Genomic DNA, 18029 nt, shown 5'->3' on the forward strand with positions numbered 1-18029 from the left:
ATCACCACCCCACTCCATGAAGGACTTGTAAGCCAGTTCATGCCGAAAGATGACTGGGGTCAGTGTTTTATTGGGTGTGTATTTAAAGCAAACAGAAAACTCCAGCGTGCAGCAGGAAGTTCGGGCAGCGCACTAGACCAGGATTCAGGAGAAAAACATTTGTGTCCATTCCTGCGGGGGTCTCAGGAATGGGGGTCTCGCCCCCTATGCTCTGTTTTATATGGGTTGCTGTGGAAGGAAGCAGGGAGACCGCCCCGCTCTACCATCGCCAGGGCTACGCTAATTTATTCTAATTAATTCCTACAGAACCCTCACTTAATTACTGGGAGGAAAAGTTTACCTCCGACTGCGCGGGGCAATCCCAGCAGAGCCGCCCCCTGACAAGGCTCCCACCCGGCCCGGAGTGGGGGCGAGGGAAGGGGGCGGAGGAGGGAGGATGAGGAGGGAGGAGGCTGCGGCTCAGGTAGGGGCGGTCCGAGCGCTCCTCCCGCCCCGCCCGGCCGAGCCGAGCGCGGTGATGCGAGCCCGGCCCGGCCCGGCCCGGCCCTCCCCGCCCGCCGAGCCAGTCCTGCCGCGTCGGGAGCCGCGCTCAGGGCCCGCCCCGGCGGCGCTGCCCGGCTGGTTCCGCCAGTTTTTGACAGTTCGGGCTCGGCAGCCGAGGCTGCGGCGGCGCTGCGCTGGGCTGGGGCCGCGGCGCTCCGCAGCAGCGAGGTCTCCCCGCCGGCACCATGTCCCGGGACCCCGAGGAGGTGAACAGGCTGACGGAGAACACGTACAAAGTGAGTGCGGAACGGGAGGGGCTGCCCGCCGCCACCTTTGCCCCGGCGCCCGCGGCTCCTCACGCGGAAACGCAGAAAACTTTTATCTTTTTTTTTTTTCCCTCTTTACTTTTTTCCTCTTTACTTTTTTTCTTCTCTTCTTGTGTTGTTGGGGTTTTTTTCTCCTTTTTTTCCCCCTCCCCGTTTCGTTCCCCGGACGGATCCCGCCCGGCCGCTCCCCCTCCCCGCGGCCGGGACAAGGCGCCTCCAGACCGGCTCCTGCCGCTGCACAGGCTCGGTCCAGCAGCCAGCCCTCATTCCCTCGGTGTGTTTTGGTGATAAGGTGGTTTGGAGATCCTGGTGGTTGTGGTCCTCTGCTTGAACCGTTTCCTCGTACGGGCCACAGCCTAAAAATGGCTTAACGCTGAATTAAGTTGCTTGCCAGCGTCCCGAGCTGATAATCAGATTTATGATGGTGCACCCTAGCACTGCCTCAAAGTACCGACTGCTGTGGGTAGTTCAGTTCATGTCGGGAGGCTTTTAAACTTTCCAAAATGCCTCTTTATTTGTAGAATTAAAAATATTTTGTTTATGGACGCCAGACACTTGCTCTGAACTCTTTCTCCCTATAAACACACTCCTTCCAAAACATAGCAGTTCTAATTGGGAAAAATTCCCTTGAGAATCATACTTTTGGTTGGCTAGTGAAGTAATCCACAGTTGTATCTGTAATCCTCGTTCTGTACAGTGTGTTGTACCAGAGGAAGCACTCAAATTTGCATGATTGAACGTATTTGCAAATTCAACTTACAGCTGCACTGCACTTGCAGCTTTGAGCCCTGGGGAAAGCTTTCTGATGCATTGTTCCATTTCACTATTTACTAAATTTTTCTGGTTTATTATCAAATGTTTTCATATTTCTGAAGATGCTGCCACCAGCATTTAAAGGTTTCTGGAAGCATTTACTAGGAGTAAATTTTTCTGTTGCTTTTGTTGTTCTTCAACACACATTTTAGTCAACTTTATCCCTCCCTTTAAGTAATCCAGTTATATTGGGGTCATGTTGTATTTGCTGTTTACTTTCTTTGGACTTAGATATCAAATAAATGCAAAACTACTGAAAAAATTGAGATTATCTGGGTATAAATTTTGCCCTCTAGAACCAGAGCAGATAAACAGTCTGGTGCTTTTTGGTATCAGTTACGTTTGTGGCAAGGCCATGAGCAAACATAAATTCCCCTCTCAGAAGAGCACCCTGTAAATACAGGCTCACAGAGGAGAAACCTGGGAAGTTGACTGTTCAGGGCTGTGGCAACAAAGGAGTGCTCTGCTCTGTCTATTGACTTCCAGAATGCAGTCAAAACAGTTTTGCAGAGGAGAGGGGAGAAGATCTCCTGTATGTTTTAATGGATATAATTTAAAATAGGCTTTAAAGGACTGAGAGACCTGTAAATAGCAAAACCTTCCCTGTTACTCAGTACTTATTTCCTGGGAAAGTTAAAGTTTTAGTTTTGTTTTTTCTACTAATTCAAAGGGATCTTTAAGATTGAAATAACCAGGAAAACCACAAAGGAATACAAAATTAATGTTGACAGTGTGATGAAATGTCTCCTCTGTAGGTATTTTGAGAGGTCTGGCATGTTGCATCACATAGCTCGTACTCACAGGCCTGGAAACCCTCCTGCCCTGCCCTCATTAAAAATTGAAACTTTATCCAGATAAGGTATAAAGGCTGCTTCAGATAGAGAATGGATTCGGGGTCCACTTTAAGGCAGTTATTTCTATATCAAAGTTGAAATCTCGAAAACAGTTGGTTACCCTTTAGGGGGGAGAGCACAGGAGCCTGTGTATTCAGCACTGGCTGGGACTGTAATCACAGCTCCTCCATCTAAAACAAATGAACACCTCTTTGTGCCGTGCTGCAGCCTGTGTGGAGAGTGCTCTCCTTTGTTCAGCAGTGCTCATGGCACTTCTGCTCTTGCCTGAGCCATCCTAGCAGTGCACACTGCCTCAAACACTGCTGGGATGGGGAAAATCCAGAGCAGAGCTTCTGCTTCTCCTACCTGTAAGAAGAAAGGTTTGGTCTGGGGAAAAACCAGTTCAGTGTAGTGATGACATCTGTGCTGCAGGACCAAATACAGGCTTAAGACTTCTCAGAAAAAAATCAAATTTTGGGTGACCTGGAAAAATAATAGAAAATTAAATTGAGTACCTTGCTGGCCTGCTATTTTAGAGGCGGGGGGGAATGTTTTGTGGGTTTTGTTTTTTTTTTTTCTTCTTTCTTACAGTGCTAATCCATTGGATTTATTAAATACATAGTAACCTGTGTTATGCAAAGCTTCAAAATATATTTACAGAAGTCATCAGGTGGCTGAGTAATGCCGTTTTATTTTTATCTTGTTCTTCCTTTCTTCTGGCGACACCACCAGAAAGTGAATACCTCAATGTTTTCCAGCTAACCTGACTAAATAAACAGCATAATTCACAAATGTGTGTGCACACACAAAACCCAGGGCTGACATTTACCCTTTATGTAAGACCTGAAGAATCACTTTAATGCATGATAGGAATGGCACGTGCACAATGGAGCCCAAGGGTGTGGGAGCCTATGACTAAAGAGGGCCAGGGCCTCCCTTCTGCCAGGAACTGCTGGTATGACAGTGCCCTGCCCTGCCAGCTCCCTGGGGACGTGGGGGGACACTGTGGCACCCCCCGATGCACAGATGGTCACTTGGTCAGCCCAGAAAAGCGTTTGTGTGTCGTTGTGTCCCTGCAGCCTGTCCAGGCTTGCTGCTGGAAGTGGGGGAAGCTGCCTGGCATCCGGCTGTGACACACGGAGTGCAGGGGAAAGGGGACAGGACAGGGAAGTGCTGAGGAACAGACCTGTCCTCCTGCCTGGATGGGCCAAGGGCTGGGCAGGCAGCTCACAGTGCTCCTGTGGGGTGAGGTTTCCAGAGCTCCTGATAATGGCATGGTTGGTGTTGCTCATCTTGGATTTAAAAGATGTATCTCTCTCTATTCAAGTGAATCTTACCCAGAAATTTTGATTATCAACCACAGCACAATTTAAAAAACCCCAGAACACCTACTCCTGAAAAAAAGCTTTTGTTCTCCCCAGAGGCATTGAGAATTATTTTGGTAGGCTATATTGTTTTATCACAGAAATATATCTGATAAATTAAGTCCTAAATTCCATGTTTCTGTATTTTAAAAAGACTCACAACTATATTAAACTACTGGACTTAGGTATCAAACTTCAAATCCACTTATGGTCCCAGCACCAGCTGCAGTCATGCTGTTGCTTTGCATCCCAGCATTATAAATCTAACTTAGGGGAAGAGGAGCCTTTTGGGAGTTTGTATAAAAGCCAGTTCTTCCTCAGTACAAATTATCTCTTCTGCCCTTATTTAGAGTTATGCCTACTTGAGGTCTACTCCTGGGCATGTGTTCATAACCTGAAAAGGTTTGTATTTGAAACACACTGATGGATGATGTGTTAATGTTTCTCTTAAACAAGAAATGTTCCAGCAAGACAACTAATAATTAGTCATAAGAATTAGTCTTTTTGAATAAACACTGGCATCTTGATTTTGTCTTTTCCATTCTGTTAAACCTGTTTCAAAATAATATTAAATTCAAAATAATATTAAGCTAACATCTTAAACATGAGATGTGCTGAGGGCTCAGCTGTGCCCTTCTGAAAACTATATTATGGATTTCAGGAGATAAAGGAGGAGATGAAGTGCACTAATATACAAAACGTTTCAGGTACAGTAGAGCACAGTATTATTTCTTTCTTGTACAGCTTTTGATTCTTCACAAGGGGGGTCTCAGGCAGTGTGGCAACACTAAAGGTTTTAAAAATTTATTCATTTTCAAATTGAGAAATAATTTAAACTAAATCACTAGTAGCTATACAGAGCTTAGCTGTGAATAGCTATAGTGATGGTAACAGGAGTGATGGTAGACATCAAGATCTACTTTTCTCTGGTAGTTTTCTAATTTCAGAATTCCACCTCAATACGTTGTTATTCACTGTGAGCGCCTGCAGGATGTAAACTTGAAACTGCAGGGAGTCTATGCATTGTTTAGTTGTGTTCATACCTGCTGAGCTATTGTTCAGTGAGGTGTGTCTTTAAGTAAAAAGCAAAGCTGAGCATTTACAGGAAGGCACTTTTACAATGGCTGTCATTTGTTTTGAAGATTAGCGTTGTTTATATGACTATCAGGAACTGGGGAAGATGTAATACCCACACACAAGTGGAAATTCAGGGCTTCTTCCTCTTCAGCCAGCTCCATGCTACCAGGCTGGATAACTCACACTGGTTTCATGTGGTGGAAGGAACACAGCAACTCTTATAACAGATTCTGTGAGGATTTAATGACTCAAACGACCAGAATAGGTTTCTCTTATGCTTTTTTCCCTTGGAAGGTCACTTTTGCCAGGTCTAAATATCTCTGCATAAAAGATGTTTCCAGTTGCCTGTTTTGAAAATGTTTCCCTTTATTTCCATTCATCCTAAATAATAGAAAGCTGTAGGATGTGATCATGTGCCTCCTCTTCTCGTTAATTATTCTGTTCATGAGAGGTAGTGTGTCACTAGAATATAGGACACACGATTGACAATTAGGAGGCCCTGTTTGTGTGCCTCACTGTACAGGCAAATGATGTGTTGTGAACCACTTTATCTCTCCCAAGCTCTTTCTCACTTTATTTGGATTAAGACAAAGGTTTTATTTCCATATCCTTGTACAGCAAGGCAGATTAAAGTAGTTATTTTCCGAGACTTTTGACAATTTTAAATTCATTTTTCTCCTGATCAGAAATTTCTTTGTTCCTCTGTCCTCCTTTCTGAGAAGTTTTGAGATCTGACTTTATTGTATTACTTGAAATTTTGCACTGGTGTTCAGTCTCACTCATTTTTGTGACATTTTCTTTGGACTAAAAGTAAGAGAAGCTATAAAACTGTAATACAGGGTAAAAAAAAAAGTATCTGTACAATTTATTTGAGTTGCTCTTGTCGCCTCTAACTTCTGAAGATTAATAAAATACTACAATAATTTTAATTTATCTGAAATGTCTTGGCAATATCAAATCTATAGCTCATTCTGAAGAGGGAGTTGCCTGTGACAGTTTCCCTTTTTGATAAAGTGCTCTAGATACTTCTCCTGGACTTCAAAGACAGCCAGTGCTTACTTGTGGTTAACTGTATAGAAAGACCACTAGAAGCACGGCCAGGTTTTTTGTTTGCTTTGAGAATCTAGTCTTCAGTAGAAAGGAAAAAGATCACATATTATGCTTTTCTTCTCATGTATGAAAGGGAACTAATGTGAGAATTATTTCATCAGGTCATCTTGGAGATGTGGCAGGAGGGTCAGGGAGAGTTAAGTTTTTGTATTGAACAGAAAGCCTTGATTGAGCTGATACCCATAAACCAAACTGTGAAACCAAGCAGGTTCCAAAGGGGAATTTCCATTGCAGGGTTTTTGCCGTTTCTCAGGAGTTCACATCCCAGGACTGGTTCTGCTAACAATCAACCTCTGTGGCAGCCTGAAACACTTCCACACTCTGCCTGGACTGATGGAGAAAAGATCCATTCGTTGTGCTCCTTCCAGCTGCTGCTGCTGCAAATTGTTTCTTCACCTTTCCCAAGGGTTTTACGTGTGCCTTGAGCAGAGGTGATGTCCTGGAGCTGTTCCCTGTGTTCCACTGGACCTGTTGTGTCTCCAGAGTGGGCTCTGTGTCTGCTGTACACAAATACCTGCTCTGGATCACGAGACTTAGTGAAAAACAAGAGCTGTGGGGACTGCCTTCAGCCAGGGGAGCTGTTAAGGGTAATGTTATTGGAGTTTGTTCATTTGCTCCTGAATGAGAACAACTGACACAGGTGCAATCAGTGGTTTGAAATCTGAATTAGAAGATGTCAAGAAAACTGGAATCTTCACCCCTGAATGCTTAAGACAGTCATTCCAAAAATCAGACTTCAAGGCCAATAATTATCATGTTTTTCTTAGAATTTTGGGGTAGGTGGCAATAAGGGGTTTTACTCTGTAATTTTTTGTCTTGAGGAACAGGGTTAGCATAGGCAGAATCTTTCAAGATTATTTTCAGTATCGAGTGGCAATTAAAGGTGGTATTGGGATTTTACTTGCCATGGACACACACCATCATGGTACATCTTTTTTTCCCCATACCCTTGAAAATACAGGACTCTTTATCCTGAAACAATTCCCCAATTCATCTTTTTTTTTTTTTTTTCCTTGTGATTCACTGACTCCATGTAAGTCAACAGACATCGACTTAGTACACTGCTGGGAAGAAATAGCAAAAAGTTGGAATAGGAAGAAACAACTTGCTCCTTGGAACAAGTGTCTCACAGTCAGAGTGCCTCAACAAGGAGGAGAGAACAGCCACAGCAGCAAATTCAAGAGCTGGGGCAGGAGGAGGGATGTTCCCAGACACCAGAGCCTGAATATCCATCGTGCTAAGTTGTTAGGATAGCCCTTGGCATTGTTGGCTCAACCTGAAACAGCTTTCCCAAATGATTTCTGGATGTGGTTTGTGAGTTAACACAAATCAAGGGCCTGGGGACAATAGCTGGTTTGTTTGCAGTGATTGCATTTGGGTGGGTGAGAGTTTAATGGGACAGACCAGAAAACAATCCCAGTTGCATTTAATTTGTACACAAAGGCAGTGAGGCCAGGTATTGTGGGTGCTTTTGATGTAATTTAGTAGTATTGGAATCTAATAGTTTAATGTATTTTTAAAAATCTCTATTTTTATTCGATATAATAAAGTATTATTGGAGTTAATCCTTCATTTTTTTGTTCAGCAAAATTCAGGTATAGTGCCGTCTTTGAAAAATAATAAAATTCTGTCTGCACGGCCTTGCCTGAAAATCAGACAAATGTAACAGTATCGTTGGGTTTTTTGGGTCCACCTGTGTACTAAACATAAATATTTTCATTCTGTTACTAGTACAACAGACAAAAGCTTGATAGTATTTCACTTGTCTTGAGTCTTGTATTTCTTGTAAACAGAAGGCATCTGTTTTGAATTCCTTGAACTTGACAGTTCTGCTATGTGAACAGCAGTGAGTGGTGTCATAAAAGTACTGCCATAAAAACAGTAAGAATAACAGAATGGTGTCTACAGGTATCTCATTATCTTCTTTTCATGACAATATAATTTCACAGAGTAATGTCATAGCCATGTTTTGTAAGGAAGATTGTGGGGAAAGGAAGTGTAGAATCTGCAGGTTGTAGAATTTGCTGGGAATGAAAGCAGTCCTGCCTGGGGCTGCTGGATTTCAGATTCTGGTTGTTTCAGCCAGTAATTTTATTTAACAGCAAAAGCAGCTGCAATGGAATTTTTTTTCCCCCCTTCTATTTAAATAAGGTCACAGTTTTCATTTTGTTTCTGAAAAAAGCATGGCTTTGCACAAATTTCAAATAAACAATAAATGCAGCAAAAACCCCCCAAATAGATAGCTAATTTCCCTAAATGTTCTATAACACAGATACCACGAGATTTGGTGAACATCACCTGCCATAATAGATGGTCTTGCACAAACTTTGATCACACATTTGATATCCTTTCGTGTTATGAACAGCCAGACTCCTTTCTACCCCCTGTTGCAATAACTTTTTTTTCCCATTTGTTGATCTTAAATACTCAGTTTCTTCTCCCTTCCATCCTTTGTTTTCCTGTGCCTCTCAAATCCTCCAATTTTCATCCATCCATGGACTTCTCAGTTGTAAACTAGGCCTAAGTGACACTGAGATTAATACACCCACTGTGGAATTGGCTTGGTTATAAAACAAATTTTGTTTTCTTTCACTAGAATGTTATGGAACAGTTCAATCCCGGACTGAGGAATTTAATAAATCTGGGGAAGAATTATGAAAAAGCTGTTAATGGTAAGTTTTCCAGGTGCTACATTTAGAAAGAATGTTTAATTCTCATTTAAATATACATATTGGATATGAGGGTTGTATATATAGGCTTAATTCCCAAGCTGGACTTTGGATGTGTTTAATTAAGAGGGAAAAAACCCCAAGTAACAAGCACAGATATACAAATATATGTACATTCTCTCCAGTCTTCTGGGATTTTTCCAGTGTCCTGGAGAAGTTGCATCACAAACACTTAGGCACAGAGCTCCTGCAAAATAAACTGAAAGTGGTTTTAAGTAACCCACATTGGAATAAGAAGTGAAAAAAACCAAAGTTATGTAAATTAGGTGTTATTTTTTTCTCTCTCTGGCAACACCTTCCAGAGATATTTCACATTCTTAGATCTGTTCCTGCTCACCTACACACGTCACTACTTAAGTAACCCTGAGTACAGAACAATATGAATTACTTCCAGTTGCAGGAGTGGATTGATTTTTGTTGTTGTTGTCCCTGCTAATCCTGATGGTATCTTTTTAATTGAGTCAAAATCAGAATGAATTTGAATTTGAATCTAAGGACCAGTCTCTCAAACATTTTAGAATATAATTGCCTGCTTCCATTACTGACTTCACAGAGACAATCTAAGTAGGGCTTTCCAGGACTGGGCTCCAGACTCCCAGAGCCTGCACTGTGGGACCTGTCAGAGCCTGCTCCATTTTCCCATGCAGACCTGTCAAACTGCTTGATACCATATTAAAGCCATGTAAAATCTCTCTAATTTTGCCTCACTCGAGCCTATGGCACATCTTTCCCCTCCTGTAATGCAGTCCTCTGAGAAATGGGATCCTGCAGAAGTGCATAGCCAAACATGCATTGAAATCTCTCGTCATGCAAATTTTAGACCTGGCTTGAGAAAAAGATAAAACCAAAGCCTGCTGGAGATGAAAATAGGGAAATGTTGACTTATTCGTGGCAGTGCCCAACTTGATGGGTTAACATGTGGTTACCTAGTACCTGACCTTAGGAATTACAGGTGGTACCAGAAGGAATAACAAGTGCTTCCATATTCATTTGAAATACTTCTGTACCGGTTTCTGAGGGTTCTGCTTTTCACACACTTTGCTGTTGATATGTTACATTCTGGCTTTTATTACATTTGTCTTTAAGCCTAGCTGATAAGGTGTATCTAGCATGAATTCTTAATTTCAAATGAATATTTACAGTGTTGCAACAACTGTTGCAAAGTCATCTTTGGACTGTCATAAATTGGTAATCTTTTCACCATCAGTTCCGAGTGGTGTAAATAGATCTGTAACAAGGAGTAAATACTCTGTTGCTAATCAAACACTTTGCAGCATTCAAAAAAGTTGGAGTATGCTGACAAAGAACATAAAACTTACAAGAACTCCAGATATGTTTATAATGTATTTTTCTACACTTTGAGGACAAAAGGTCAAAACACCTTCCTTTCTGCAGAAATAATTTATATGTCATAGTACTGGTGAGGGGACTATACAAGCAGGGTTCTTGATTTAGCTTGGTTAGCACAGGGAAAATCACACATTTCCTTCCTTTTTTAGTGCTTGTATTAGGAGAAGAGAGTGACTTGAGGCTGTCTTGAGAAAACACAGATAGGAAGAGCTGGACTGGCATCAAATCCTATTGTACAGGAGGCACTCTGCTCCATCAGTAGTGCCGTAATAATAATAATAATAATAATAATAATAATAATAATAATAATAATAATAATAATAATAATAATAATAATAATAATAATTCTGCTCAGAAAGTTTGAGTACAGAGCACCTATGAGGCAGAGCTTAGACAAAAATCACCCTTTCTAATGCAACAGAGCCTCAAAGAGAATCTTTGTTTGATTTGGAAAATTTTCAGGCTTCTCAGTGAATATACAGTTATGCAACAAAAGATGTCACCTTACTAGTAAAAACTATAAACTACAGACCTGTAATTGGCAATTATATTCCTCTCAGAACAAAAAAATTCTCTAAAGTCAACAGCCAGGCTCTGCTTGACTTTCACTTTAGGTCAGGAATGTACTACTACAAAAAAATTACGACAAATAACTTCAATAAGTTATTTTTCACATTAAAGCTTGCCAGTTTGTCCTTGTTATTTATTTTCTTTGTGGTGTGCAGATCAGTTCCAGACACTGAAGATGCAAGGCAGCCACTGTAGATCTATTCCCTGTGTGAGATGTTTCTCCCCACTGTGCTCCCTGCAGCTCCAATCCTGACATTTCTGTGCTCATTCCAGCGAAACTGGCTTTGCTGTTTAAATCAGCCCTAACCAGGAAATGATTAACTGGGAATAACTGAAACTTCATGCTATATATTAAGAGCTTCTTGGTTCCTGTAAGAGCCAGCTTCAGAGGGAAATGATGACTTGTTTTTGAGGGGCTCCACAGCCCCCTGGGACAGCTGCAGGTCATGGTGTCGTGGCCAGTTGCCATTTGCCAGGTCCCTGGTCTGGGTGGTCACCACAAGAGACCTCAGCGCTTTTAGTAAGTGTGGGATTGCAGTTTGGGTTTTCCCAACAGTTTTCTCTGCACCAAGGAACTTTGCTGTGTCCTGACCAATGGCATAAGGCTTCCCACTAGATGCTGATTGCCTCTGGGTATGCATGGGAGTTGGAGCTGAATAACAGGCTGAAACTTCAGTAATGTATTCCAGAGTTCTGTCTTCATTTCCTGGTTTCACAGATCAGCAGGGAGCACAGGGACTTTCATCACTTTCTCTGACAGAAGCATTTACTTGCTGCCATATACCCCTGTCTTACTCTGTGGTCTGGATAACAAGACTTTATAGGATCATACATTAATAAAAATTGAAGATATTTTGATTTTTTTAACAGTTGTGTTTTTTTTCACTCACCTCCAGTTATGGTAGTGGCTGGAAGAGCATATTATGATAGCCTTGCAAAGATTGGGGACATATCAGCAGATTCTCCAGTTTCTAAAGAATTAGGTAAGTGAAAACTCATTTTTTAAATTACTCCAAAGATAAACTTTATTTTTGCTTTCCTGCTGGCAGTTCACAGAACAAACGTGAAGTGGATAAGGATCAGTAAAAGTATGTTCTACTCTTATATAACATGGATGGAAGGGATTAGATGCCTTTAAGGCATATTATTTCTCAAGACACTTAGAATGTTTTGACAAAATTACCTTTTTTCCCCTCCTTTTGTGAATATATATATTCCTATGCTTCAAAAGCACATATTTTTAAGCTCATATAATTCCAAAGTAGATATGAAAAAAAATGTTTCTTGATTTTTAATGCAGAGGTGCAGGTTGAAATAGTTTTGCAACAGAATATTGGTATGAGGAGTCCTCGTGTACAGCAGCAGTTCTAAACTAAAACAATTTTCTGGTTGAGTGTTACTGTGAAGGGTTCAGTTATACTTCACTACTTTTGATCAAGTATATCACTAGAAGTTCTCAGATGCATTTATATTTATTTTCTACTTGAGCTTTTGAAAGAGAAACTGTAGACTCAAAGACACATTAATTTTATGTTAATATAAATCCACTTCAAGTTCTGTACTCTCCTGAAAATAATTTCTGAATATTTGAAAGATCAGCAGCAGCACTTGACCTTGACCACTTCTGTAGCTGAGCAGTATAATTGCAACACTGGGCAAAGGAGCACAAAGTATTTGTAATATTTTTGACAAAAGATTCTCGTGTCACTGCAAAGCAAAGAACTGGGACCTGTACTGCAAAGAGGAAACATTTGCTTAATGCCTTCATTTGCTTTTTGACAAAAATAACTTGATGAGGTGTCTTGCCTCTGAACTTTTGATTTTGGGCAATGTAGGACCCTTCCAATGATGTGACTTGCATCTCCTCCTGTAACTCACAGCTCTTAATTCAGCTGATTACAATGGATGGCTTTAACAATTTTTTTTTCATAATTCTGGAGAAGTAGAATTGAGGGGACAGACTCCTCTTGAAGGGTGGTCCCTGGTTTCTGTGGGGCTGCCTGCATTTTTATGGTTTGTTCTGAAAGCACTTGTGGGTGAGTGGTGAGGTCTGTGCCGAGGGCTGGGAGTGGTGGAACAGCAAACAGGGCAGAGCAAACAGTCCCGACCAGCAGCTCCTCTGTTTGCTTTGCAGGCTGTTTACAGAGAGCAGAGCTGCTGCTGTCAAACTATAGAACAGTTAAAAGAAATGGCTGTGCAGAGTCTTATGAAATAGCAGAAAATGCACAATTAGTTTTTGCAATCAAGCAGTTGGTCAGATGCATGGAAGCAACTGATTTATGACTTGTCACTGTGGGACATTGTCTGCTTATTTGGAAATATTATTGGGTAATCTGCTGACTTCTGAAAATAGCTGGTTTTCCCTATTATTTAGGACAACACAGAATTGTGATTGAAAACATATTTTTGTTTAACTATGAATTCCATCCTGCAATTTCAAATCTTTTTCAAGATATACCATATTGAGAAAACACAGCCTTCTTCCCTGCTTTCTGTTCACCGTCTGCTTTAACTGTTACTGCAGAAAAATCTATTCTTCTTAAGGCAAACAGTAACCCTGGATTTCTTCCAACATACTCTCTGATGGAATACTTAATTTAGAGATAAGGAAAGTCCATGAATGCTGGAAAAGGCAGGATAATGTGGTTAGGAGTCTGTGACAGATCATTTGCATTTTCAAGAAAAAGTCTTGCAAGTTCTGAAGCTGGGCTACAGTATTAGACTATTTGCCAAAGAAATGTGATACACCCAGGTGTCTCTAAAAGTATCTTCTTGAAAAGAAAAGTGTTTACTGTACACTTTTGTGTTTTAATAATATTGCAGTGCATGCTGAGTAGAATGGGGTGGATAAGGACAGATCAAACCTTGGACCCTTTAACTCCAGGGGAGCTGCTGCAGCCCCCTGTGCAAATCTCATCCATGAGTTCCTTTAGATTTGCCAAAAGACAAGTGGTTGACCACTAGCAGCTCTGTCATGCATAATACTTCTGTTATCTGTGCCAGCTTAGAGGTGGTTTCACAGTTCAAACCCAAACCTGCTGGGTGACCTGGAGTATTCACTGCCAATGTGATGTGAAGATTGGTATCAAACCCACAGGCAATCCTTCCTCCTCACAGAGAAAACAGAATGTGGGCTCCTGACATGAGACAGTAAAATGGACACCAGCCACACAGCAGGGTAGAAACAGAAATGGAATAGAAATAAAGGAGATTTTTTTTGAAGTAGAGGGTAGAAAGCAGAGAGGCTGGAGAAGTCATGGGGAAAAAAATAAGTAAAAGTACCAGAAGTCCTTTCTTCTGTTGAATGAGATTGGAGCAGAAGAGGGAAATGAGAATGGAAAGGAAATCTGGATATTCCAGCTGATTCAGAGCTTTTGTACTAAGTATCTCTATCTTTCAAGTCTGGCTGAAGCTCTCTGAATTATTTTAATACAGAATAATTTAAGCAAATTGAGGAAGTAGAAGAATGTACTGCAGTCATAACACAATCTTTATGAATAAGGGATGAGTTGATCAAGTCAACATTCTTTCTAATTTTGTATTTCCCTAAATTTCTGAGCTTGTAGTTCCTCAGACTTGGCTATGAACATTTAAAGAACAGAATCTGAATTTATTTTCCTCAAGCTATTCTGCAGTATGGAATTTGCATACTTTTTTTCCTAGGCATCTTTTGGAAATCCCTCTAGGAAGAAAAGATAGAAAACAAGAAACTGCCTGTTTTAGAATGTTAAGATTTCATACTATTTGAATTTCTGCATACCACACCAGCACAAAATGCTGTGTTTTCAGTAATGCAGTAAAACCAATTTCACATAGACACTTCACCGTGGTGTTGAAATATTAACTTTCACGTGTTGCTAATTGTTTTTGTCTTGCCCAAAACACAAAGGCTTGTGAGGCTTTGCCATGTGAATTTTTAGTGCTTATAACTTAAATAAAATCTCTTCTAGTAACACTGGCTGTCTCTGTAGGCTTCACTTGCACAAGGAATTGGGAAGTTATTTCCTGCTTGCCTATGGAATTCTGCTTCTCATATCTTCTCCAGCACCTGCTAGTTATTGTAGCTTCATCTCATTTTATATTGTGGGTGTAAAGTCCCACTTAGTTTGTTGTGTGGCAACAGTATCTACAGCAGTCACCCACAATTACATTATGGGTCTGTACCTAGAGCTTGTTGCTCAAGAACTAAGGAGTGTGAACTATAAATTGCTTGTCCAAATAGAAGAAGAAAGAAAAATATTACATTGCATGGTTTTGATCAATGGAACTAAGAAGATCAGTATGTTAATAGGACAACCAGAGGAGACAAAGGTCTCTTCCCTAATCTAACCAAGACTGATAAATTACTCTGGTTTACAGGCTTGTTTTTTATAGTTGTATTGTGTTAAAACTTAATTGGAAGCAGGTATGCAAGAGCTTATGCTCATCTACAGTCTAAAATGTAAGAATTTGGGAAAATTTGGGTTCCTTTCAGAAGAATTTTTGTGGTTAAAAACCACTACAAATGATCTAGAGAAACAAGTATTGAAGTAAAAGATTGTTCTTTGTTGTGGCAGTCACAGGATAGAGAGAGGAGGGGAGAAAACCCCAAAACTTCTCATGGTGCACAGAGGAAGTGGAATTCTTTCCTGACAGAGGGTGAGCCCTGAACGTGATGTTCCTCTCACACACAAAAGAACAGACTGTTCTTCAGCTTAAAAGACAGGATTTGAACACATCCACAAAACACTTTTGCCTGTCAAGTGGTGTAATTTTAAAGATCTCCACAACTTTGTCATGTTTTGTCAAATACAAAACCTTGTGGTATAGTAATACCACTTTATTTTACATAGTAATAGAGTGATTGCAGGAATTCTGTGACATGAATAATGGGGCAGGGGTTCTCTTTATCTCTTTTATTCTCTTTATTTTGAGAGCCTTTATACCTCCAGCTATTGGGGTTACTGCTTATTAGTTTGAGAGTCAGGGCTGATAAACCTTCACTCAGAATAAACTAGTGGTGGTTGGTAAATAGACCTCCTATTTATCAAAAATTTGGCACTTCTTATGAATATATATCAAGTTTGTAAGTTACAATTCTTGAGTAAGATCTAACAGTTTCACAAAGATCCTTAAGTAACTGTTTTCTAGCTTTTTGTAGAGCAAACTAACAACCGTTACAATCATGTACATTTAATACTAATAGAATCAGTAGTGTGAGGTTCAATCTGTAGAGAGTTGTGTTTTGGGTTTTTTTTAATGACAACCATTTTATTTCAGCTTTGCAACTAAGAGAAACTCTATGGGCTTTTCTCCCTCCTCATTATTTTCAGAAATTATAGAATTTCTTTGTCAGAAATTGTGAGCTTTAAATGGTCAACTCATACAGAAAAAATTTTGGAACTAAAATGGAAAATTCTAATTTTGCTAAAACAGACATATCTACTTGCTGAAAAACTTCTAATCAGACTATAATGTAAAGTAGTACTTTCTATTTAAAATATTATCTTGCAAGTATTATTCAAAACTGTCTATTTTCTTCCTGTTTAATAAGCAAAATTGCCACTAGATTATTTTTCAGAGCTGTAGCTCTGTTGTTAATTCTGGGATACAGCACTTGTGTCACTTTCACTAGTGAGAAAACCAAGCAGAAAAAGAGAAAATTCCATGGTTTGCAGTGAATGTAGCTAGCTCTACTTCCATTAAAATCAAAAGGGGAGGGAGGAGAGTGGTTGTCTTACTTTAACACATATACACTGACCCTGTCAGCTGGAATCCAGTTTCACTTAGAAAGATGACACCTGCACTGTTCCCTTCTCTGGCTCATTTCAGCTGGGGAGGAGAGATCTGGCATCTTGTCCACCCCACTGCATCCCTGGCATCCCCAGGGAATCTGCACCTTTGCAATAGATTGTGTTGGATAGAAAGGAAAGTGAAGGTGCCAGCAACTGCAGAACCTTTAGCACCTCATCTGGTGGAAATTTCTGGGAAACCAGCTTAGAGGCTGCAGTTTTAGTTAGAATCTGCCAGCTTTTCCTATGGAGCATTAATAAAAGAGTCTTCTGCTATATTTATAATGGAATTTCATTTGAAGAAGCCACTCCATTCCTGTGCTATAAAAGGAAACTACAGAGAGCTGTCTGGAAAGGGAAATACAAAGTATTTGTGGGTTTTGCAGGAATAAGGTTTTGTATCTTTCAGTTAGACAGTAACATTCTGGGATTGTGCTCTATCGACCTCCAGTCTGCTAAAAGAAAGGTGGAAGGAGATGAGCCAGACTTAAGTGTAAGTTCTGTAATATTTCCCTGACAGAATATAAACCAGAAATGATACTTTCAAGAAGCACACTGAACAAGAGGTGGGTTTGTTACTGAACATTAAGAATGTGTCTAGAAATGGATACTTCAGTATCCAGTTTGTTCTGTATACAATTACATAATTGTAAATTTTGTTATGAAGACTTCTAGATAAGTTACAAATTTTCAGGTTCTGGAAATGGCTGATGGGAGGAAGCAGAATATGAAAATGCACAAGGCCCTTGGCAATGATTGCAGTAGCACCAGAGAAAAGAGAGAAGAAAGATATTCACAGGATTTCAGTGACATTTTTCCAGCTATTTTTTCATGTTAAGTTAGATAATAGGTTACAATTTCCAGTCCGTTTTAATATTTTATTCCCCACCTGCCCCAGTCTTACTGCACCCTATGAACTGCAGCTGATTCTCCTGTTTTGAGTCAGTGATGAGCTGAGGTACCACTCGTGCAGTGTAGCCCTGAGCTGCCCAGGGTGGTTGTGTGGTGCAGTTGGTGCTGATGGCACCAGCACAGGTGTCTGGGCACCTGCAGCTCTAAGAGCACCTGCCCTGACTCGGGGCTCCAGCACAGAAATCCCAAATGATACTGGTGAGCACACACCCTCCAGGGAAAAATACATATTCAAAGCACCTGCAACGAGTGAGACTTGATATCTTCATGCTGTGCCTCAAAGGCCTGAGAAAATAGTGAGGGGACTCCTTCAAGAATTTCTCACTGTACTGGAACACAGAAATTTCACCTGAGCCTCACATGCACCTTTCATCTTGCAGTGGGAGCCCGGGAAGGATGCCCTGGACCTCACCTGTGTGTCCCTGCAAGGTTTCCTAGGCTGTGGCCAGGCCTGGCTTGGCAAGAGTGATTCCCTCTGTGTGCTCCCCCAGCCCTGCACCCCCCCAAACACAGCACCATCACCAGGGGCTCCTTCGGGGCAGGAGGTTGTTCTCTCTCACATCTCCAGGTTAAGGATGCTGAGCAATCACAGCCTTTCCTCACCACCAGTCCCAGGTGAAATTAGCCTGAGAGCCTGTGTCAAAAAAATACACTTATTGTGCTCTCAGTGAGAGAAAAAAGGAAAGTAAAT

General features: G+C 40.9%; 1 protein-coding gene across 1 annotated transcript in view; it reads left to right on the top strand.

Annotated features, from left to right (window-relative positions):
• The first annotated feature begins 564 nt into the window (after window positions 1-564).
• Window positions 565-18029, top strand: part of BAIAP2L1 (BAR/IMD domain containing adaptor protein 2 like 1) — a 35963-nt gene continuing 18498 nt past the window's right edge. The window contains exons 1-3 of the mRNA XM_014869699.2: window positions 565-779; window positions 8603-8678; window positions 11552-11638. Coding sequence (XP_014725185.1) covers window positions 729-779; window positions 8603-8678; window positions 11552-11638 — 214 coding nt within the window. The 5' untranslated portion in view covers window positions 565-728. The remainder of the gene's footprint in view (window positions 780-8602; window positions 8679-11551; window positions 11639-18029) is intronic.

The sequence above is a fragment of the Sturnus vulgaris genome, chromosome 16 (genome assembly GCF_052056855.1).
Source record: "Sturnus vulgaris isolate bStuVul1 chromosome 16, bStuVul1.hap1, whole genome shotgun sequence".
Classification (NCBI taxonomy): Eukaryota; Metazoa; Chordata; class Aves; order Passeriformes; family Sturnidae; genus Sturnus; species Sturnus vulgaris.